The 24,253-nt window shown below is 44.0% G+C and overlaps 1 protein-coding gene across 10 annotated transcripts in view; it reads right to left on the reverse strand.

The window, feature by feature from the left end:
• The window catches only part of PTPN22 (protein tyrosine phosphatase non-receptor type 22), a 638,407-nt gene that overhangs the window by 36,381 nt on the left and 577,773 nt on the right, over nt 1-24,253 (reverse strand). For 6 of the 10 annotated variants that reach the window (XM_069238709.1, XM_069238706.1, XM_069238704.1 and 3 more), the window contains 2 exons: nt 8,039-8,065; nt 7,821-7,851 (listed from right to left, as the gene is read on the reverse strand). In XM_069238709.1, the coding sequence (XP_069094810.1) occupies nt 7,821-7,851; nt 8,039-8,065 (58 nt within the window). The remainder of the gene's footprint in view (nt 1-7,820; nt 7,852-8,038; nt 8,066-24,253) is intronic. The other 4 variants (XM_069238710.1, XM_069238708.1, XM_069238707.1 and 1 more) reach the window with 1 other exon arrangement.

Consider the following 24,253-nt stretch of genomic DNA (forward strand, 5'->3'; position numbering starts at 1 on the left):
ACCACGTGTGTAAGTGGCCACCACTCGTAACTCTAAGGATGTTTAATGGAATCTGGGGTAAAATTTTCATTGCCCATATGGGCTTTAATGGGTCTAGTGGAGGAGGTGCCCTGCAAATCATCCTCCAGACTGACTACAGTGTCTGGGTCCTCCTCAATGTCAAAGACAAAATCATCAAAGCTCTTCTCATTGTTATAGGCATCAAACATGTCAAGACTAAACAAATCCTGGCTGTCTATTGTGCCGTGAAGGACACCATAATCTCTTGTGTTGTGATGGACACCAACATCTTTTGTAGTGCTGTGGCTACCTTGGTCTCTTGTAGTACTCAGGCTAACATGCATTGAGGACAGAGCGCCATCCGGTCTTCTCCTCAACCCAGTGTCTTTGAGTCTGTCAAGATGCCTTGTCTTACCTAGGGCTTTACCGCCTTTTCTGTTTCTTGGATGAGAAGTGTTCCTCTTCTGAAGGGGCACTCCTCTTCCTCAGGTGATTGCAGCCTCGACTGCTTGTTTAATAGAGATTTTCAGCCCTTCTTCAAAATATTTTTTAAACATCTCTTCCCCCATCTTCATCTGAGGTAAACTATTCTCCTCAGCCAAGCTATTGAGTTAAATAGAAACCTTATAATATAATTAAATATTATAATATTCTCTTTAAACCTCCAATTGATTAGAAATAACACTAATTGGTATAATCTTCCCTCTTTCCTGGGAGAAAAACACTCAATAATTATGTGAGGCAGAGCGTTGATTCAGCCTACCTGGTGTTTTCTTTTTTGTGTTTTTCTAAAGTTTTGCAACTATGGCAACCAGCAGCAAATGTACCCTGTAGTAGTCCATAGTAGTCCACCCTTGCTTTTTATTGCTTCAAGCGCTTCCCAAATAAGCAGAAAAAAGGATCACCGCCGTGTCCGGGTACAAAAGGAACCCCTGCTGATTTGTGCAGTGAATGCCCTCACCTTGCTGCGGTAGGTGTAAGCAGCGCATTCAGGGTCAGAGGGAGGGTTGCAAAGCACTCTCAGCGCAGCAGAACCTCTAAGTCAGGTCCTCGTGTATCAGGAGGCCTGTCAGGAGTAGGAGGCTGCTCAGGAAGTCCCTGTGCGGCAAAGACATACCTTCTCATCCCAGTCGGGTTCCCATGTGCTAAGAGGCCCCCGTTGGATGTCGCACAGGGACGCAAGCAAAAGGATTATCATAACGGCACTATGCTAGTGACAAAATGTTTTAAAAAATTCAGACATCAAGAAATCAAGGCGAAAAACTATTATAAGAATAAAGTATACACTATTAGTAATAAGAGAACACGAATAGATGAAACCAAAAAACGAAGAGCTTATTCCATAAATTGGAATAGCTCTTACCATATGTATGTATTGAAGCAATGCAAATAATCAATAAATCCTATAAATATAAATAGAAACAAAAAATATTCAGGTAGAGCAGAAATTGAGTACTTATCTGAATGGGAGCAGGTATTAAAAGAGGAAGATTGTTGTTGTAATGGTCATATATGCTTAACAGGTTTACACAATGGAATATTTTTCTTTATGATGTATGTTTGTTCTTTAAAGGCCTGCATGTTGGGGCACCAAAACCGATTTAAGCATAAAGATAGCCTCCGGTTTTGTAATGAAATCAACCGTGACAACCTCTTTCAAAATAAGCAATGTGTACTATGGATATGGAAACTACTAGCAATTCTATGAATATTTCTTAGCACAAAAGAGATGCAGTTTTCCCTTCCCTGGCTATGTTACCTCAAGAGTGATCCTATACCTTTAGAATCCTACAATTCACATGTACAGCATACAAATCAACGTATTAGCGAGCACAGTATATTCCTAGGTAATTAACTATGGTACCCTACCCGTGCAAGTAACTGCAGATCACTCTACTCTGCTTAATAAAATAGGTACAAATTAGCATTATTCCAAAATAGTGTTCTCTCATTACCATGAAACATGACCGGTTGAGAGTTCAACCGATACTTGTGCATTGTGATTTTTTAACATAGCAGAGATACGTTTCGCAACTTTTCAACTGTTCAGGTGTCTGGTTTTATTCTATAATGTAATATAACATATTTTATTGATTTATTATTCTGGTCGGATCTTTTCCTCTTAATTCACAGACTTCTAATACATGATTTAAATGTATCTACTAGTAAAATAATCCTTGTGTAACTAGTAATATTTAACATTTTAAATGTGTTTCTTTCTTTCAGGTTTCTCAGATGCACAAGACCATCTGACTCTAACATTGAGGAAGTGGAAGATGGTCAAGTATAACATCTTCTGTAAAAGAGAACTGATTCCAGCTGACTTTGGAACTAGTTCCCGAAGTTCAGAGCTTTGTTCCTGCTACTATTCCCATGCATTTATTTCATGCTTGTGGTCTTTACTCCCTCTGAGATGTGCAGCTGGATCTCTACTGAATATCACCAGAGCTATTCTTGACAGCATTCATTGAAGATTCTGTGTTGTGCCTCAGTTGTTTGAGCTTCGTCTTCACCGTGCATTGCTTCTCTCTAGGATTCGTGTGGAGTGGGTGTCAGGAAGCTCACACAAACTGAATTAATTAGTCTAGGACTGGGTTTAAATTTATTCTGTGTTTACTCCACATAGGTTGTTCTCTTTTGGTGCTTTTGGTTTAGAAGAAGATCACACCTTAACACATTTTCAAAATAGATTATGGATGATATTGTGGTGGGGTTGCAAACATGAAAATTACGAAAATTACAGCTTGTTTTGAGGACTGAAAATGTAAACCTCAGAAAATTATTGGAAGATTTTTTACATTTTATCCAACTTTGAAAAGTTCCCAAAAGGTCAATTTGCGACAAGTAGTCTGCTGATATTTTTAATAAGTTAGGTACTTTTGTGAAAACATCAGTATTATATATGGTGAGATACTGATGGTCTCAGAGATATAAGATTTCTGCAGATTTGATTTGGTAAATTACCCAAGTTTGAGTTTGCTGATAGGAGGTGTAGGTTATGTGATTTTATGAGATGTAATGTATGGGGTATAGGGTATGGATTATCGGGATGTTTCATCAGTGACCACTGCCGCCTTTCTAGCAACACAGTCAAGACCATTATAAATGGTAGGACATAGTGACGGATTATGATGACAGTCATACTTAGACCCCTGATTTCTCTTGCTTACCCTTCATGCACTGCTTCTGCTAGCTATGGTGTCAGGGGTGAGAGTAGGAACAGATCTTTAAAGGAACTCTCAGCGCATAGTTTGCCTTTTTTATGTAGCTCCTTGCCCTTGCATTTGTATATCTGCAGCAAGTAGAAGTCTGTTGAGTAGATAAGTAATGGAAAAGGGGACGTCTGTGAATGTTATTAAGTTTTTAGATTGTTAAATTATTTTGAAAATTTTAAGACTAGTATTAAGATCCTTTAAAATGTTTCGGTAATTTCTTTATTTCAAAATTGTGTTCTTTCTTCTCTTTTAATTTTGAACCAGAAATAAAGTTTAAATAAAATAATAATCATATTGTACGCATTCCGGATTGCGCTATAATGGGACACAGAAGTGGCATAGAAGTGCAGGTTCTCTCGAATCTGCCTTTATCATAATACCGTGGGCCACTCTTGATTTCATCATCAAATGCCATTATGCAAACCTTTCTCTTCTGGACTGAGTCTTTGATTCTTTTTTAATTAATAGAATGACCTATGTGAATGTGCCCAACACCAAATCAAAGTCAGGTTAAATCGTTTCACCCTTTTAGTCGCATTTTATTCCTCAACTTAAGTAGACCAATATTAGGGGCATGTGAAATGAAAGTTAAGATGACAACGTTGTGCAGAGTTGTAACCTTTGCAACTACATTAAGCTGTGAAGTTTGTCAGTTGCTTTGACTACCTTCACTTGCGTGTGAAATTTCCTGCACCAAAAAGTGTTTTCACAAGACCATTTGTTTCACACAAAACATATTATTTTTTCTCTCGCAGAACCTACTTTTGTGTGATTTGTCACCTTTTTAGGGGTGAGCGCAAAGCATACGTCATGCCTTTTCCAGTGTTTAGCCCTCCTCGAGAGCACCGGTAAACTACAGGAAACCTACGAGGCTCTATGTTTTCCGTATGGTTTCTGGACTACTTTTTCTCTTTACTCCGCAGCGTGATCAGTCCGATTAGGCGTTTACAACGCTAATAGCTCTAACTCGATGTAATGCGAGACCCATTGCATTGCAAATGCTTGTTTAAACTTCGTGAAGTTCCCAAACTAGGCAAAGGTTTTTAAAAAGTAGCTTCCTTAAGTTGGCAAAATTGATCTAACCCTAATCAATGTTTGGCTTTTTATTAATAATAAGACACATATTTAGTTTGGCCAGGCCTCTATGTCCGTGTCAGCAAGCTGACTCATACATATTAACGGGCTTAGCTAACAACAGTGCAGCAGAATCAGTTGCACTGGGGCCCTGGGGTCTTCACCTCAGTTATAGCTGTGGTTTTACTTCCAAACGAGGGTTTAAGGTGCATGTTTTCTTGCTCGCATTAGGTAAAGGAACAAAAGTGAAAGCACATTAGGTTAGTGGAATGTGCTAAGAGGCTAACATGCAAGTTAAGAATGAGAACAGGCGAAGATGGAAGTGATCAATATTTAATAATGTCTTGAACGAGAAAAGGTTGAGTCATTAGGACAGAAGGGACCAAAGCTCCTTTATATTTAAACATATGTTTGCCTTGGGTATATTTCTAAACCCAGTCCTTCCGCTTGGAAGAGAGGCAAAGGGCATGAAGTGGCTATAGAATAGAGGCATCCTGTCCACTGGAGTTAAAGGAATGAACACTTTCGTTCCCCTTCCTTAAAACCTGTTGGTGATATATATTTATTTTCCTGATATTCTTATTTTCAGTGAGCAACACAAGTGATAAGGTAGACCAGTACAGAGACGCTCATGTGTTAGCCTACTTATGCAGCTAACCACTTATTCTGTTTGTTGCTGTCATCTTAGGCGGAAATGTATAGAACTGACATAGTGTACATGTGTGCATACACATTCGCCTATGTACAGGGGGAGTGCCTGCAAGACCTGGCCTGCAGCCAGACCCTGCGGCCAACCCCCTAACCACCCAACACCATGCTGTGCACAGCCCTTTGGCTGTGCGCAGCAGAAGTTGGCTGTGGCCTCTCTGGGTGTCAGAACTGGTGTGAGAGGGTGTATCTGGGGGTGAGAGTGACTGTGAGAGTTTCTGGGTGTGAGTGCATACATCGGTGTTTTAGTGGATGTGCACACAGGTCTGTGAGTGGGTGCATGAGGCTGTCAGTGGGTTCGTGAGTGGGTGTGTGAGAGTCTGAGTGGGTCTCTGTGTGGGTGTATAACTGAGTGAATCTGTGAGTGGGTACGTGATAGTCTAGGGCTGCGTATGTGCACCCGCTCACTGAGAGGGTCTGTGAGCGGGTGCGTGAGTGTCTGTGTGGGTCTGTGAGTGGGTGCGTAAGGGCCTGAGTGCGTGTGTGAGTGGGAGACAAAGATTGAAAGAGAGAGAGTGAGAATTTCTTTTAGGTTTTGATGTATGATCTACTTAGAATGAGATATCTCTTTACAGTTTATATATAAAGAATGTATCTGTCATTTTTACAAATTAAAATAATTTGTAATTTTAAAAAAATTATAAAAAAGGGAAGTGACACCAGCTGGACTTGAACCCTGAGTGCTCAGTTTGAAGGTCTGTGGCCTTCACACTGAGTTATTTGTATTATTATTATTATTATTATTATTATTATTAATTATTATTTTAGTATTATTATTATTAGTATTATTATTATCCCTTTATGGGCTATCTGGGTCTGTGGGGAGTCCTCAATGGCTTTCCCGCAGTCTCTAAATATTTATTTATTCATTTTTAAACATGCCCTTTATGGGCTATCTGGCACTGCTGGGGAAGTCTTAAGGCTTCCCTCACGGTGCCATTGCTTCAGCAAGCACAGAGCTGATTTGACAGCAGCTCTGTGCTTTCTGAAGCATTTCATCTCTGTCCCCTGCACGTGATGCAAGCTTCGGTTTTTGACAAAGCAGGTCCCGTTGTCAAAAACCAAAGTGTTTGCTGTAGCCACAGCAAACAGCAATGTCCCAGGGGGAGGGCACTCCGGGACATAGTAGGAGCCGACTCTTGTGGATGGCAGTCCCCAGGGCCATCAGTTACTCCATGAGGGGAGCCACGCTGCCCCCCTCCAACATGCACACAACCCCAGGGAGGTGGTGGTTCCTGGCGTTTGGGGGTCCTAAATGGACCCCCTTTCTTTTTTAAAATATTTGCCCTCAGGAGGTGGTGATCCTGGGGGCAGCAAATCAATTACATTTTGCTCTGGGGGTGGTGGTCACATTGATCGCACCAGGGAGATGGTGGTCCCCGGGCCAGAGGGGGGGCACACCCATTCCACATATGACTCAGAGGCCCGGGGAAGGTGGTGGTCCCTGGGGCAGCGGGTCGGGCCAGAATGCCCACCCCTGCATTTTTAAACAAATACCTCCAGGACTTGGTCCACCTGGGGGCTTTACAATAGTTTTTTTTAATTTTACTGCACAGCCACCGAAACTCCATCCGTAAAATTAAATAAAAAAAACTTTTTAGCCTTGGGGGATCCCTTTGGGAACCAACCATCAGAGCTAAGGGGTCAGAGTGCTCGCACCCAGACCCCTTTTCTTTATTTTTTACTTTTTTCTGGGACTCAGCTTCAGCCGAGTCCCAAGATGGCTGACAATTCTACAATGGCTTCTGTTGTTGGAGTGTTATCAGCCAATCAGATCTGAGCACGAGATCGGGAGGGGTTGCCAATCATTTGCATCCCTATATATACAAATTTGTTTCCCCTTAATTTCTCAAACACTACTGAACGGAATTATACCAGAACAAAAAAAGGTCTCTTTCTGGACCAGGACCTACATTCCTGCCAAATGTGGTGTAATTCCGTCCATTAGTTTAGGCGCTATTGCTGTTCAAAATCCCTATGGGAATATGATTGGGGAAAATGTGTTTTGGGACCCCCTTTTTCTCGCCTCCCCTCCCCCCCAGACAGATCACCCCAAAACGTTCGAGACAGCAGCTGAAGTGACTGGCAAATTGTTTTGGAAAGTTTCATGAAGATTCGTCAAGCGGCGCCAAAGATATAGGCAAGTAAAAAAAAAAAGCTTTTTATATAGAAACTAGGTCCTAACTATAACTAACTAGTGGCAACTGCCACTAGGTTATATATATATATATATATATATTTATATTTATATATACATATATTCTCATAATTATTGACAAAACGTTACAAGGCTTGTTAATAAACAGAATTTATCTAACCCTTGGTAGGATTATACGTTCAACCTTTTGTTTCCAGGGCTTAGTTTGTACCAGTGGCTACAAGCGGTGGGTACTGATACTCATTATAGGCTACTGGGATTTTTTTTTCCTCAACAGACTTTAACCAAAGGAGAAGAGAAAAGGATTAAAAATTAGGAAGAGAGATTAAGGGACAGAAAGTGAGGGGTTGTGGAAGAAGGAAGCACGAGGTGAAATTGAGATTTGTCAGTGTTAGGCAATCTTGCCAGTCATCTCTTGCACCTATCTGTTTCAGAAATTAGGCACTGTTTTGTTTCCTTTTCTCCAGTAAACGCTACAGGTTCATAGTACATACTCTTAGTAACAGAAGGTGAGTGATACATCACGAATGTGTTCTGTGATTTTCAGAGTACGGAATAAGTAAATGTTATGGCTAACGTTTTATTTTATTCAAATAGACATTAAACCATTCCACGTATGTTTATTTATATACTATATTTTAAAAAATAGTTTTTTTAAAACGTACCTTTTTTCATACATCGCAACACTTTCAAGCTCTGGAAAATAAAAGGCATGTTTAGTTCGTCAATAATTGTATCTACCAACTTCCATGTTCACTCCTCATCTTGCTTCCAGTCTGTTCCCCTTAACGTTCCTACTGATAATATTGGAACTTTATGCCCCTTCGAGTTAGTTCCCCATTGGGCCTAACACTTTTTTGAACCCAACTGACATCTCACTTACCGACTCTTTTGTTTTCAGGCCGCATTCCTAAATGAAAATAATTCATATGTGTTTCTTTTAATATTTTTGTTGAGGAAAAGAAAGGGGCACATTTCTTTGACATAAAAATCAACAAATAGAATCACATAACATCTCTAACATAACAGGTCTTCTTAATTATTTGCATATGTTTAATTTGTCGCTCTACGCACTCTAATTTCCACTGCATACAACCAAACCAGGAATATGCAGAATACGTAGAGGCAGGGAAAATGAACAAAAGAAGATGAGAATAAGACGGTAGCCTTTCCTGTTGCAAAATTAAGCCCCGTAATATTTCTGTCATCGCACTTAAAACGCTCAATTTGCCTTATACGTGAAATTCTAATAATGTTTTCAGGTATATTCACAGAAGTCCGTTTTTACGATTTATTAACTTCGCACCAGCCAGTCATGTAACACCATTCTGGGTCTTGGCTACAGACAGCTGTAGCAGTGTACGAGTGGCCTTTGGTTCAGCCCTCTCCTTTCTTAAAATGAAATGCAGCTTGCTGACTGCAGAGGCAAATTTTCTTAAAATTTGCTAAATGATTGTTGCCAAAGCATTCTGTTTTGCTTTATTTTAACCCATTCTTCAACACTCTGTCCCTGCAACAAAAAACATGAGCACATCATACCATGTGAAAAACAGAGACTTGTTTTAGGAAATCCTAACTTCCAGGTGCTGCCCTCTAGTGGAACGTTTTTTCCGATCTGGACTGGATAAACTTTTAACTCTGGTTACAGTGCTTAGAGGTAACTGGGTTTATGGGTAAATTAGACACTGAGAAATGTCTATCAACATTACTTTATGAAAGAAGGCCTGGAACCAAACAAAATGGGGGCACATGGCTGGAGTCGAGCCCTCTGACGTTTCTCCTGAGTTTATTCAGGCCGGTGGTGCTGCCCCAAGTCAGGCTCAACAGCATAGCCCAGTATGAGGGGTATTGGCAGGATTTCAAGTTTGAAAGGTTAGCTCAGGGACAGTTTGAGCTCTTAATAGACCTGTGATACTTTGGGGTTGCCTTACAATTGACTTTTCCTTTACCAGTCAGATGTTAGTTTTGGAAAGTGTGCAGCTGTAGTTGGGCATGCTGGTCGAAGGATCTGATGAAGTCTGGCAAATTAGCTGAAGTGAGGCAAGGCCTTTTGTTAGACCTGTCAACCTTAGAGTGGCCTTCCCTCAGACTTTTTGCCTCTCCTCCTCCATTTTACTGGACCTATTTTTGTTGGCCTTAGGACTTTGAGCACGTTACCACTGCCATTCAGTGCTAAAGTGCATGCGTTCACTCCTTAAAACATAATAAAATTGGCTTATTCACCAACGGTCATATTTAATTTACCTATAAGGCCCCAGTAAAGTGCACTACATGTGCCCAGGGCCTGTAAATTAAATGCTGCTCGTGCTCGTGCAGCACTGATTGTGCCACCCATTTAGGCCTTTAAAATGTCTCTGGCCTGCCATTGCAGAGCCTGTGTGCAGTTTACACTGCCATGTTGACCTGGCAACAATGAACCTTTTGCCAGGCCCAAACCTTCCACTTTAATACATATGCCACCACTAAGGTAGGCTCTGGGCAGCCCACAGGACAGAATACAATGTATTCAAAGAGTAGGATCTGTTGAACATTTTAGTTTTATATGTCTTGGTAGTGAAAAACACTTACCTGTGTATTTCAACACTGCAAGGGTTATCACTCCCATAGGATAACATTGGAGTTGCCTTATTACATTGTAAAAATGAAAATTTCAAATGGGAAGAGATGACTCTTTCGTCTTTGTTGTCTCTGGAATCACAATATCAATTTCTAACTTACGGTGAAGCCGGATTGTGAATTGTAATGCTAAAATTGCCACTTTTAGAAAGTTGGCATTTTCTTGCCTTTGCCATTTTCTGCCTACAGCCTATTTCTGGACACATGACCGGGTGCAGTTGGCAGTTGGGCTTTGTGTATTCCTCCTAGACCGCCACACACAGTGGGAGCTTAGGTGAGACTTAATGGGTCAACCTGGACAGGATGGGAGGAGGGAGCTGAACCCTTCCTCATACCTGAATAGGCTGTGTCTTGTCCACACACAAAGGGCTTAATGTCCTTGTATTGCAACTCCAGCCAGCTAGCAGCCAAGGAAGGTGAGGAAGGGGGTTCATTGCACTTGAAAGCCACTGTCTAGAAGCTTCTCCCACCTTTCAGAGCCATGGCACCAAAGTATAAATACTGCACCACAGACACCGCCACGTCAGTACATTTCTGGACCTGTGGATACTCTGGCAAGAAGAAGGACTGCTGTGCTGCTAAAGGCCTGCCACTCTGCTCAACTGATGTTTTGATGGAACCCTGCCTTGCTGTGTTGACCTGTGCCAGCTGCCTTGTTACATGGGTGTGAGAAGTACTGGACCTGCATCTCTCAATTTAAGAACCCAGAGTAACTCCCAGGGCTATTTGACTGGTCTCCTGATCTGGAGTTTCAGGGACAGACAAGATTACCATTGACCCTGCTCCTGCAACAGGTCTCTGCTCGCTGTGAGTCTGCCCTGCCAAATGGTGCCACTCCAGTCCTGGATCCTTGAAAGTGGACCTGAGGTGTTTTGCTCCCGCGGAACCAATGCATCCTCTGCTGTGGGAGCAGTACTGATGCATCGTCGCTGGTGCGCGGAGAAAATCAACGGATCACCTTTACTGCGTGAGTCAGAGCAAGCAGAACCAGAATCACATCACCGCTGTACCTTGCATCTCCAAACCATCGCAGCACCTTCAGAACCGACACTGTGCCATTTTTCTCGGCACAAGGTCCTCACAACCCGTTGATGGCAGCCCTCGACCCCGCTGCTGCAACTTCGCATCACAACCCCTGTGCTCAACTGTCCAATGCATTCTTGACGTCGACGTATCAGGAACTTCCACCGCAGCTTCACCACATCTCAGAACCAAAGCATCATTGCTGTTGCATGGAGAAAAGTGACACATCCTGTTGTCTGTGTGGTTTGGAACTGAAGCATCACTCTGCAACCTGGATTTACAGTACTTTGATTCAGCGAGCCCAACTGGGTCCCTGTAGCCGGCCAGTGCACCATCGGGGTCAGCCTGAACTTTTGACTTTGACCCAGACCGATGTGACTAGATATACCAGGTTGGCGCTTCTTGCTTTCAAGCAATATTCTAAAGTTTAATCCTTACAAATTCAGAACTCAAGTTTTGCTTATTGGATTTTTGTCATTTAGGTCTTGAATTATTTTCTAAAATAAATTCTATTTTTCTAACATGATGTGGGATCCATTTTGTGTGGTGTTTACTGTTTGAAGTGTTGCACAAATACCTTACACATTGCCTCCAGGTTAAGCCTGACGGCTGTGTGTTAAGCTACCAGGGGCCTGAGCAAAGGTTAAGTTGGGGTTTGCTTGTGCCTTACCCTGACTAGGATTTTAGGGCCAGATGTAGGAAGAAACCAATTTGCGACTTGCAAATTGCGAGTCCTTCTGACTCGCAATTTGCAACTCGCAAATTGGTATGCAGAAAGGTGTCTCAGACACCTTCTGCAAGTCGCTATGGGGTCGCAAAGACCCACCTCATTAATATTAATGAGGTGGGTCGCAAATTGCGGCCCCATAGCGACTATGGGCACTCACTGACATGGAGGCCTGCTGTAGTCAGCAGACCTCCATGTCCGTGACTGCTTGCTAATAAAGCAGTTTTTTTTTTTCAAGTGTAGCCCGTTTTCCTTAAAGGAAAACGAGCTGCACTTAAAAAAAAAAAAACGAAACCTTTTGTTTCGGTATTTTTTCAGGGCAGGTAGAGGTCCCTTGGACCACTACCTGCCCTGAAAAAATATTTTGGGGTCCATTCACAAAGGGGAAGGGGTCCCATGGGGACCCCTTCCAATTTGCGAGTGGGTTACCATCCACTTCAAGTGGATGGTGACTGCGACTCCATTTGCGACCGCATACGCGGTCGCAAATGGAATTGCATACCACTGCGAGTCGCAAATAGGAAGGGAACACCCCTTCCTATTTGCGAGTCGGAAATGCATTTTGCGAGTCGGTCCCGACTCGCAAAATGCATTTCTGCATAGGAAACTCCGGTTTGCGACTCGCAAACGGCAAATTTTGCCGTTTGCGAGTCGCAAACTGTTTCCTACATCTGGCCCTTAGTTACTTCATGACCAGGGCTCACACTCTAGTCAACCAACAACCCAATTTTTAACACCATATGTGGCCTAAAAGGGAGGAAGCTAGGGGAGTTGTGGCCATGCTGCTGGCCTGCTTCCTGCCCCGTAGGAGGTCAAAAAAGTGAGGTGTTTGGCTGCAGGTGCTGGAGCCAAGGTGCGGGGAGTAGAAGAGACATTACTAATTGCCATGCAGAAGGTGGTCATATTACCACTGGACGCAAACAGGGAGGCACAGCCCAGTATGGCGTTAAACCTATGGAGCTGTTCTGAGGCATCAGCAGGCATGGGTGGCCCTGATGAGTCTGCATTACTTCGGAGGAATGAGCCTCACTGGTGGTTGCTTGTGTGTGGGATTCTCGAGGAACCGAGGTGGTGCTGGAGTTGCAAGAGGGCGAGCCTTATCACTGCTGGCCCACAAAGGTGCGGTGCCGCGACTTGACCAACAATATCTGATAGAGACTTCTAGTTTCAGATTCCTTACCTTTGAATTTCCCAGGTATCAGACTGGATCCGGAAACATTTGCTTGAGAAATACCCATGCGTGTGCCATCAGGTGGCTCCATTCAGTTCTGCATGATGTTGGCATTGTTGGCACCATATGTGACATCATGGTCACCTATGTAGGCACCACCCAGGTGTGCTGACATCAGTTCTTTTCTTTCCACGCCAGTTAGCACAGATCTGAAGGGAGCTACCCCACTGTCATTTTGTCACAGGCTTTTTCGACATTTTGTTCCATGGAATCTATGCCAGGTCCGCCTCCACACCTCCCTCCATTTCCAGGAGCCAGAGCGACCCCTGCTCAGGTAAAGGACTTTTACGAGGCTATCCATGTGTGGCATTTATGAGCGATCCCACCCCTGCAGAGTGCCTTCGGGTCCCACAGGGTTGGAGGAAGCCCCATCTGGTTCCACACTGGCAGCTTCAGCCTCAGCTCTGATGGGTCTGATAGGTCCAGACCGGCATTGGTTGTACCCACACCCATCACAACGCCGATGCTCCCGGCACAGCCAGCGCCCACCGGTGGCACCAGCCCCATTCTGATTCCAGGACGCAACATTGATTCCTGACCAAACAGCGTCCACTTGTGCCATATCATTTCTTTAGCATTATTTTCAAGAGCCAGGCATAGATTAAGATTGGGAGGGGGACACTGGACCCTTTGGAAACACCAGTTTGAGAGGTCTATGGACTGGTATGAGGAACTAGGAGAAGTCAGTGGACTGGACACATCTCCAGATAATGGCTTGCTCTCTCTCCCTACTGTGGCTATTGAAGAAGGAGCTCATTATGCAATGGTGGTACACACTTCTTTGGTGAGAAGGCAGACTTGGCGCTGGAGCGCTTTAAAGACTTGGGCTTCGGCCAAGTCCTTGGGCCTCTCAGCGACCCTTCGTCCACCGTCTGTCTTTCGCTCCCTTTTGTGGCCACAGAAGAGGCATACCATCTTGCCGGCCCTATGCCAGCCACTGTCCGGCACAAGCTTCCCAAGCTACATGAGGATGTGGGCACGGTGGCTTCAGACCTAGAGAGTCTGGAAGCCAGAAGACAACCGCCACCCAGGCCCAAGAAGCTGCAGCCTTCAAGCCCTCCTACTTTGATTCTGCAGGAACATGCTTGCCCAGCTGGAGGGAGAATTCAACATCATCTCCTCCTCTGGCAGTCCATTACATCAGACGCTTGGGTTCTGCAGGTCACTCAGAAGGGATATGCCCTGCCTTTCCAATCCTTCCTCTCCCAATACTGCCAACATTCGAACATCTGGGGGAGGATAATTTTTCTCTGCTTGAGAGGAAGTCTTTGTCAAGGGAGCCATAGAAAGGGTCCTGATATCAGAAGAAGGCAGTAGTTGTTATTCCCACTACTTTCTGATGTCCAAAAAGAACAAGGGCCTTTGCCCTATTCTAGACCTACGGACAGTCAAGCTTTTCCTCAGGAAGGAGAAGTTCAAGATGCTCACGTTGGCTCAGATCTTGTCTGCCCTTGACCAAGAAGACTGGTTGGTAGCACTGGACTTACAGGATGTGTATTTTCACATTACTATCCTGCTTTCCATCAGGTGTTATCCGTGGTTCAAGGTAGGTCTCAAGCACTTTCAGTTCACAACGCTCCCATTTGGCCTTATCAGCTCCCCTTGGATGTTCACCAAGGTGATGGCGGTGGTCGCAGCTCATTTGCTCAGGTTAGGGGTTTCAATCTTCCCCTACCTCGACGACTGACTGTTGAAGGCAGGCTTGCCCCAGGCTGTCATCTCCCACCTCCGGACTACGACAAACCTTCTGCATTCACTGGGGTTCACTAAGAATGTGCCAAAGTCACACCTGATTCCGTCTCAGATGCCTTCTTTCATAGGAGCTGTTCCAGACACTGTGCAGTTTCAGGCTTATCCTCCCGAACAGCGAGTCCAGGATACTCTGGTTATGATACCAATATTTCAGTCTCTATCCTAGGTTTTGGTAAGACTGACTGTGAGGCTGCTGTGCCACATAGCCTCCTGCATCTTGCTGGTAAATCATGCCAGATAGCATATGTGTGACTCTGCAGTGGGACCTGAAGTTCCAGTGGGTGCAACATCAGGGAAATCTCTCCTACATGGTCCAGATCTCGGAGGGAACTGCAACAAACTACAGTGGTGGATTACAAACTGCGATTGGGTGAAAGGCAGACTCCTCTCCCTTCCCCAACCAGACCACACAGTAGAGACAGATGGGTCACTTCTGGGATGGAATGGTCATCTGAGAGAGATGGAGATCAGAGGAATCTGGTCTCCGGTGGAATCTGGACTCCACATCATTCTGCTGGAGCTCCAGGCGATCCGGCTAGCATTGAACGCTTTTCTCCCCTCTGTCAAGGAGAAGATATTACAGGTGTTCACAGACAACACCACCACCATGTGGTACTGCAACAAGCAGGGTGAGGTGGAGTTGTGGACACTTTGTCAAGAGGTCCTGCATCTCAGGACATGGCTGGAACAGCAGGGCATAACCCTGATGGTTCAAAACCTAGTGTTTCCACTCGGAGGTGGCACAAGACCTTTTTGAGCAATGGAGAGAGCCTTGATTAGATCTATTCACCTCCGAAAAAGAACATGCAATGTCAGCAGTATTGTGCGTTGGAGTTTTGCTTTTTGTCATGAGTGGAGTGCAGGCCTGCTCCACGCCTTTCCACCCATAACACTCCTGCCCAGAGTTCTCAAGAAGATCAAGAATGACTGGGCCCAAGTAATCTTTGTGGCTCCGGATGGGGCATAGACAGTCTGGTATTCCGAGCTTCTGAAAATGAGCATTGATCCTCTGATCGAGCTTCCCCTTCGAGAGGATCTTCTTTCGCAGCAGCGCGGGTGAGGGGAGTTCTCCACCCGAACCTGTCAACTCCACACCTTCATGCGTGGAGTTTGAGTGGTGACAGTTGACAGCCCTCATCCTTCCTCCTGAAGTCTGTAATGTTATTTTAGCAGCCAAGCATTACACCACAAAAACAGTGTACGCCTGCAATTGGCAAAGATTTGTAAAATATTGTACAGAGAAGTCTTTCAATCCTCTTTCTGCTTCTCTCTCTGATGTTCTTCTTTTCATTCTGTCCCTTGCCCAGCAGGGCTCTGCAGCTAGATATCATCTCCACCAGCTAATGCATTACCGAAGGTAAGTAGCTTGTTCAATACTGCTGAAAAAGTTAATGTTTTACAGAGAACAGAGCAGAAGGTATCATCGCAGAAACCTTTGGCATTACTTGGGTATCACTGGATCTGGAGTGGCAGTAAAGTTAAGACTGGGTAAGTGGAGAGCAGTGGAGAGACTGTTGAGAAGGACATGTAGCAGTGACTGGGAAAAGACGGAGGAAAGAGAAGACTGGCATTGGTGGAGACATAGAAAAAAACTAAGAGTAATCACACCTTGAGCTGCCTATATCCATGATAAACTGGTGGGTACCTTCTAAGATGAAGAACATAGGAGTAATGTGGTCATGGGTGATAGTTAAGGGTTGAATGAAAAGGAGCCTAAGGGAAGCAAAAGACAAGGGCCTGATTTGGAGTTTGGCAGATGGGTAACTCTGTCACAAATGTGACGGACATCGTGTCTGCTGTATTTTGCTTTCCTTTGGATATTATTAAATTGTAATAGGGTGAATGGGATATCTGTCATGTTTGTGGTGGAGTAACCCCCTCTACCAAACTCTAAATCAGGCCCAAGATGTGGGAATGACAGGTGACTCTACAAAGAGTTGTGTTGGCAAAAAATGAAAGGTAAGAAGTGAAAGAAGGGGAACAAATAGTGCAAAGATCTCAGAAAAAAGTTACAGTATAACGGAGTCACCATACCTTTATGGGTGCATTTATCAATGGCAGTGAAAGAGAAAGTATAGAAAGCTGAGTTTATATATGTCAATAAACTGCTCGATGTGGGAAATTCAAGCTAGAAAGGGTCTAAGGAGGAAGAAGGGGAGCTGGCTTGTAGGTCAAAGGTTGCTAATAACAAAGAGACATCGAGGTTAGTCTTTTTAGGTTGAGCCTATGTTCTATATAGTTTGTGGGGTTACAGCCTACACATTGCTTTTCATTTGTTTCTTTCAGTGCCTTTTAAAAATTGTGGCTTTCAAGTAAGTAATCTTTCCTATTTGCCCCTCCTTTTCATTGGTTGTTCACTCCCACAGTGCAGCTCCCCATTACTTGTAGGCTTCCACTTGTCCAATTTTAGCAACTGTAAAAGGGACTACTTTTAAATTTGTCTAAGAGCACTGCACATAAGTGCTCAAAGTTTTCATTGCCTCTGGGCTCAAACTTCAGTTTCTGTAAACATCGATGTTATTATCTTTTCACATTTGCTGTGCATTCAAATATTGAGCTGAAATGTCAGATGTTTCAGAAGCTGTTTTCGAGGTTGCCTCTTTAATTTTCTCTGTCGTCTAAATGCCAGGATTTCGCACAAACCCGTCCGCTTCGCTGCTTGTTGCTTTAGTGGCCCTCAGTCACCTGACCTTCAGCAGCCTAACTTGCAGCACAGTTAAGGACAAGGCTTGGGCAACTTCTGTCACATTTTCTCTGATGCTTGTTTATATAATGAACTTGAGCGACCCAAAGGTGTTTGAGTGCTTTACATGAGCACTAATTACATTACACAATGTCAGATTCATTTTGTGGAGCATTTTTATAGAGAGCAAAGTCAACTAACCCAAATATATGGGACCACTTTACAAAACACCCAGCTACACAACACATGGTCAGGTTATTATTATTTTTTTTAGGTGTGCGGAGGTTAAGTGATCCCGACCTCATCCCTGTTGATTTGTATTTCTCCTCTACCTGAACTGACACATGGGTGCAACATTCATCCCTCCCACCTCTTCCCATGTCACTGCATAACCAACCCAATGCCTCTTTCTGTCATCCTCCTACTCACAGAGCTCTAATTTAAAACCACATTCACCGCAGCTTCCCAAGTACTGTGAGGCATTTTTTTATTATATAATGTGAACCCGAGCGACTTGAAGGTTTTACATGAGTGCTAGTTACACTACACAATGCAATGTTAGTTTTTGGGGCCATTTTTATAGAATGTGAACTCAACTGACCCGAAAGTACTGGAGCGCATTACAAAAGCACCAGTAACATTACACAAGGTCAGGTTTATTTTTTTGTTTTTAACTGCGTGGAGATTAAATGATGCCGACTCTGTCCCTGTTTATTCACTTTTTCTCCTCTACCTGACAAATGGCAGCATTTTGTTGTTGTTGCTGTGTCCAGTGCTCCTATACCCAGGGGACTAGGACAGAGGGTGGGGCTCAGGGCTTACTGGTAAACAGATGTGCGAGCAGTGTTTTGAAAGGAAAGCTCTGGAAAAGAGCATCTAGTGAATAGAGGCCTTGGAGATGAGGGATTTGACGTCTCCACCATTGGCAAGTATTTCGCTGCTTTTTTTATAGGCTGTTCAAAATTCTAGTGATACAGTCGCACACAGAAAGTTATAGTGCTGTTGACTTCATCAAGGCACTTGTTTTTCTGTCTGTGCATTAAAAAGCCTTGGAATGTGTCCATAAAGTTTTCCTGAGGCAAGCATGTATTCCTGAATCAGACTGCATGACCCAGTGTAGTAGCTCTTCAATCCCTGCACCCAGGACAATGTGCAACATGGCTAAACACGTATAAGGTCCCAAAGGTGAGACCAAATGGCTATGACAATGTATGTTGATATATGCTAGCATCCAATGTGATAAACAATCAGGGTGTTTGCTGGCTGTATTTCAATACATAGACATTATCAGAAAGGAATAAAAGGACTATGAGGGATTGACCCAGTTATGGTGCGATGAGGAGTTAGACAAAGGGTGGATAAACCATGGGGGGAGGAAGATGGTGAACTGTGGTTGCAATGGAACACCTCCCCACCCCCCGGCTAGCTCCAGCCTTACACACTGCGATCGGTTTGCCAGTAGATCCTTTCTGGGGTGTCTCACCCCTGGTGGCATTGTGAATTGAGGCACAGAAGGACATTGGGAACCAGTGGCGGTGGCCGCAAATGTAAAGGGGAGGGAAGAGGGACGAGGGAAATGAACAAAAATAATAAAAAGAAATAAACTTACCTTGTCCTGCCTCCTATGGCTACCTTGCTCCTCTTCTGCTGGTGTTGGTGTCCCAGCAGTCCCTGGGACACACCAGCACAGGCTCCCCATGCAATCCTGGTACTGCTCTCATGCTATGCCTAGCATGAAAGTAGCTCCAGGATTGGTCTGAGTGGCTTATTCTGCCATTCAGACACTGTGTGGGAGTCTGTGGAGTTTCTCAAATCCGGCTGTGCAACACAGCCGGGTTGGAGAAACCTAAGTGCACATGTCAGTTTGGACGGCCTCAGACGGATGACTAGATTGACATGCGCAGTTAGTGCACTGACTCCACTCCCCCTCCCTCCCATGGACCCGCCATGCCCCTACCTGCTGGCTGAGCCAGCAGCTGAAAAATAAAAGTTTCACAAAACATAGTTTTATTTATTTTTCAGCTGATGGGTCTTAGTCAGGGGAGGCGGCACTCCTTCACCATTGTGTAGGAACCCCCCTGTTGGGAACTTGGCCAGGTTATGGTACGACTTTAAACCAAGGATGGGGCTCTACCCAGATAAGCGGGGTGAGATAGTGAACTGTGATTGCAATGGAAGGCCTCACTCAGTAGGCTCAAGCCTCTGTGAGTGAGTTGTCAGTCTATTTAAGCTCTTCCTGGGGTGTCTAATCCTTGAGGGGGGTGCACATGAGCTCAGGAGCATCTTCAGAGTACAGGTGCAAGCTGGAGATTTAACAGTGGTTTTTGTAGAGGTAACCCATACAAGTATAAGCATGAATGCTCGAGGTGTGGGGCAAACACCAGTGCTTAGGACACATACGTGTTGGGCAGTGGCCTTAAGGATGGGGTTAGGAGGCCAGGAACTGCCTGGGAAAAAGCACACATTCAACAGTTAGATTTGAGAACCTGGTTGAATGTCTGTATTTTAACCCAGATAAGGTTGTGTCACTATTACTAGGAATTAGTTTTAAGGAAAGGATTCTGTTGGGTAATCAAGGCCCAAGAAAGAGAGGATTTGCAGAGAATTTTAAATCTATTACGTTTATATCACATATACTTAGTATTAAAGACGTTTCTGAGGTGAGGCTGGCTGGCCCATTTGACAAGTGCCCTTCGGAAAATGTGATGATTTTCCCTTAAAGTGTGGCATCTAAGAAAATGATTGTAGTGTTTTCTATAATTCATCGTCTGTCATGACTTAATTGCTAGAGAAGAAATGGTAATACAATTTACATCTGTGGATGAGGCAAAAATGCTGATGAGGCTGTATTTTGCTGGGGTGGAGCTAGAGTAGTGCTACATTAAATCTGCTTTCAGGTTACGTCCAATTCATCCTAGGGATTTGTCATTGTTGGGCATCCAGTTTGAAGGCCACATTTTGGTAAACAAGGTATTTCTGATGGGTTGTGCCATTCAATTTACACACTGACACTTCGTACTTTTTTCAGTTGTATTTTGTGGAATGTTCAAGTTATGAGTTAGTGACTATTTGGATAACTTGTTGTATATCTGTATTGGGGGTATCAGCATCTGTGAGATAGCTTTGACACATTTTTAGATACTGACAGATGAGTTGGGGGTTCCACAGGTCCCAGGGAAAATAGGAGGTTCAGCTTCAGCGTTCGTAGACATTGAGTTAGACACAGTGGCCATGGAGTCAAGGTTTCATGAGGCAAAAATAAAGGCATTGATTCTATTATTGGAAGAAGTGGTGTTGGCGGGATATTTAAATTTCTCTTGCAGAGTTGTCAGAGCAGGTAGGACATTTTGAAAACACCTTACTTTCATAAGGGCAGGGCTGCAGCTGCCGCATCACAGGTTGAGGTTTTCATTAGCAGTAAGAGCTGATCTAAGAGTGTGGGTGTGCTTTGTAAGGCAGCGTACTGGTGCCACCATATGGTCCTTCGCAGATGACTTACTTTGGCAGGTAAAACAATTTTCAGATGCAGCAGTTGCTGATGGCTTTGGCATCTTATAAAATGGTAGGCCGTGCTCTAAGAGGTAGCAGAGGAAATGGTTCAAAGAAGAGCAAAGCATCACATTTCTGGAGTTTTCCCTTTGCAGGGGCCCGATGTTATGGGGCAACAAAACAATAGTCACCCTGCTGACTGGTCAGAAGGTGAAAAGTTGGGGTGGTTTCATGCTTGGTTTCTTGAAGTAAAACATTGTTTTTTGTGCTATGCCAGGTGTGAACAATAAAATAGCTGATGTTTTGTCTTATTCAAAGGGGCGGAGATCCTCTTGTTTGGGAATAGATATAAAGAAGACCACAGTACCTTCAGAGGTTTGTTCTCTGGGAGAATGAGTGTGTTGCCAATGGTGTTTACATAAATTATTGGAGAAAAAAATTGTGTGGGCAAAATATTCTGTCAAGAATATTGAGGACAACAATATTGTGAAGGTATAGGTAAGCAATGTTTTCCTATATATATTTCCCCATATATTTACCTTGATGATATATATATATATATATATATGTTCAAGGTACATAGATGTGGAGTTAAAATTAGTAAATCAATACTTACCTATTTATACTTACCTGCTCCATATTTTTGACCCTATATTCTGCCCACACATATTTCTGTTTACGATATTGTGTCAGTGATCTGTTGCCAATGGTCAAGTGTTCAGCCTGCAGTGAGGCTTAATGAAGCCAAAATTATGGTGGGGATGGAGAGTGTTTTTTTTATGTTAAGTCTATGATTGACAGGAATATGGCTGCAGTTACTATAACAGATAATCTACTCTATGGCATTCTTTGGAAAGTATTTCTGGAGTTACTAGTTTTCACTGGGCGAATTAAGGTGTAGATTTTGAAGGTTAGGCAAAAAATGGGTTCAGTGAGGCCACCAAGGAGACTAATAACAGGAAATGTGTTGTTTGTCATGCTGGAAGGTTTGTAAGAAATTGGTGTTTCTGGATATGAAGTAACACTGTTTCACTTATGTATCGTATATTTTTGGGGTGTCTTTAGGATGTGTGGGTTTTTAAGAGGAAGAAGGAAAAAAGGTATTTGTTTATCAGGGGTTGTTCTTCAGCGAGACGATTTGAGGATGTGCCTATGGCAGACCAGGACTGATTAGAAAGGGAAAGACAGGTGGATCATACCACAGGAGGTAAAAGGGTGATTGTGCCCAGTGTTGCTTGGGTAAGATTCGTAGAGGTAAGAGCTACACAAGGAGAGAGAGTTGTCTGCCATGTGGCTGGGAGCTTTCTGGTGGATTTCCCATTATTAGCCTGTTATGAGAAGAATGATGACCTCTTTGGGCTTGGCAGCAGAGAAACAGAGCAGTTCGGAACTGATTCACTTAGGATAGGTGCTGCTACAGAAGCAAGTAGGTTTTGTAGACATAAAAAAATGGGGAGGTGGGTTTCAAATTTCAATGAGAGATGCACAAGACAAATTGATTTATGTTTGGAACAATCTAATTGGTGTGTTTGTTTCTTTTAGGTTATGTTGCTGGGCCATGGTCTGCTGTTCTGACAAACTGAATTATTGTTCACTTGCTCATAATGTGAACAGCGAAGCAAGCAGAAGGGCGCCTGTTTAGAAAACCTTTGGCTGACAACTGATACTTTTACAGTTGAATGGTGGAGAAAAAGTGGTATAAAATGGAGGCAGTTGCTGCCCTGGTTGGCTGAGCTGGCATCAAGTACAGCCTTTCCAGATGTATTGTTCATACACACAGGTGAGAATATTTTGGTTCAGCTCTCTGGTTCATCACTCCTGAAGGTGACGAAGAAAGATTAAGAATGTATTCATTGATTGTGACTTGGATCAAGTTATTGCACTTGAAAGGTATGTGTGGTGGTGTGCCTTTAAACAGTGCTATACAGAAGACAATACAGAAAGCAAATATGGAAATGTGGGCTTCTTGCAAGGCACAGGATAAACGTATGTACGCTGGTATCATGTATGAGGAGGTTCAGCTGTTTGGACTTGATGGCTTACATTGCTCCTGCTTGGGCATTGAGTGGTAGCTTCTGGAGATAACAGAGGTTTTAGTTAAGTTTGGCAGTTAAGATTAGGTGTTGAATTGGGCCACAGACAGGGATGTTTGAGCAACAGCTTCATGCTGAATGTATGGGGAACAGGAAAACACCCAGCAAAAGAAGTGTGGATTCAATATTAAGGAAGGGCAGAGGTGTTGCTGGGCAGATGTTTGCAGCTCAGGGGCAGGAAGGCTACGAAGGGGACAGTCAAGCATCATTACAAAAGGGGTCTGAAAGGTGTGGAAAGGCAAGTGTCTGACACATGGAATGAAAGAGGGGGACATGTTTGGAATGGAGGGTGGCCTGAGAGGAGGCATGAATGGATTGGATGATGCTGCTGCCTGGTTGAGGGGGTTGGCAAACGTTGTGGAAGTGTTAGGGTGGTTAGGGCTAGGACATATTTTATGTATTAGTGAGAATGGAGTGCTGTTAATTGTATTGTAGTTGAAAATTAGCTGATTAACCTGTGCTATTGAAGGGGCTTTTTACTCTCCCAGTAGGTAGCCTGTGTATTTTCTGTGCTTGCTCACCTGGACACATTCAAATACTAACCCACAGGATGGTGCACAGAACCAGTCACACAAAAACACATATTTGCACAGACCACGTACAGTTACACATGTGTAACTAAGTGATATAGCAAGGATACTATAGGCCCTAATGCAGGGGCGGCACCTCCGTTAGGGCGGAGGATTGTTGCCCCCTGCCAGCAGTGGCAGCTGCTAAACCTTTACCAGAAAAACGATCCTGGTAAAGGGGCGGGGCCATGGGGTTGACGAGCAGCAAGGGGGAGTGCTCAGCACTCCCCCTCACTGCGCATGCATGTTTGCGCGGTACGGTCTCTCCAGCCCAGCAACACAGTTGCTGGGCTGCAGAGAGCCTGCACAGGCTCCCAGTCTTCCTGGGAGTGCCCTGGCTGGGCGCTCCCAGTCATTCCTGACGCTGCTCTGTGCGGCGTCAGGATTGGCCATGTGGCAGGCTGTGAGCCTGTGCCTGCATGCAGAGACGGAGGAGAGGCGTGGCGGCAAGGGAAGGTAAGTAGTTTTCTTTTTCTTTTTTATTATATTAATGTTTATTCCCCTCTCCTCCCCCCCTGCGCCGCCTTGTCCCTTCTGCACCCTGCGAGCCGCTACTGGCCTAATGCAAGGAATGGCAATGGGCCTTTGGACCCAGTTCCGGTAGTAAAAGATAGTGGGCCCGTCACAGTGTTTGGCTCTGGTGCCACTGCACCTTCTACACCAATGATAGTAACGCACTTGATAGCCACAGAACATGTTTCTCACATATTTCATTTGTTGTATGTAACATGTATTATTGTGTAATTACGCACTTTTGCAATTATCCACAGAGAACCATGTTAAGTACCAATTCACAAACGTGAGCACCCACACACATTAAGACACGGCCAGAAACAAATGCATATACACACAAACGGACGCAGCTAGACACATTTGTTCACAAGCAGAGACAGGCGCACATGCGTACTGCACATG

The sequence above is a fragment of the Pleurodeles waltl genome, chromosome 6, assembly GCF_031143425.1.
Source record: "Pleurodeles waltl isolate 20211129_DDA chromosome 6, aPleWal1.hap1.20221129, whole genome shotgun sequence".
NCBI lineage: Eukaryota > Metazoa > Chordata > Amphibia > Caudata > Salamandridae > Pleurodeles > Pleurodeles waltl.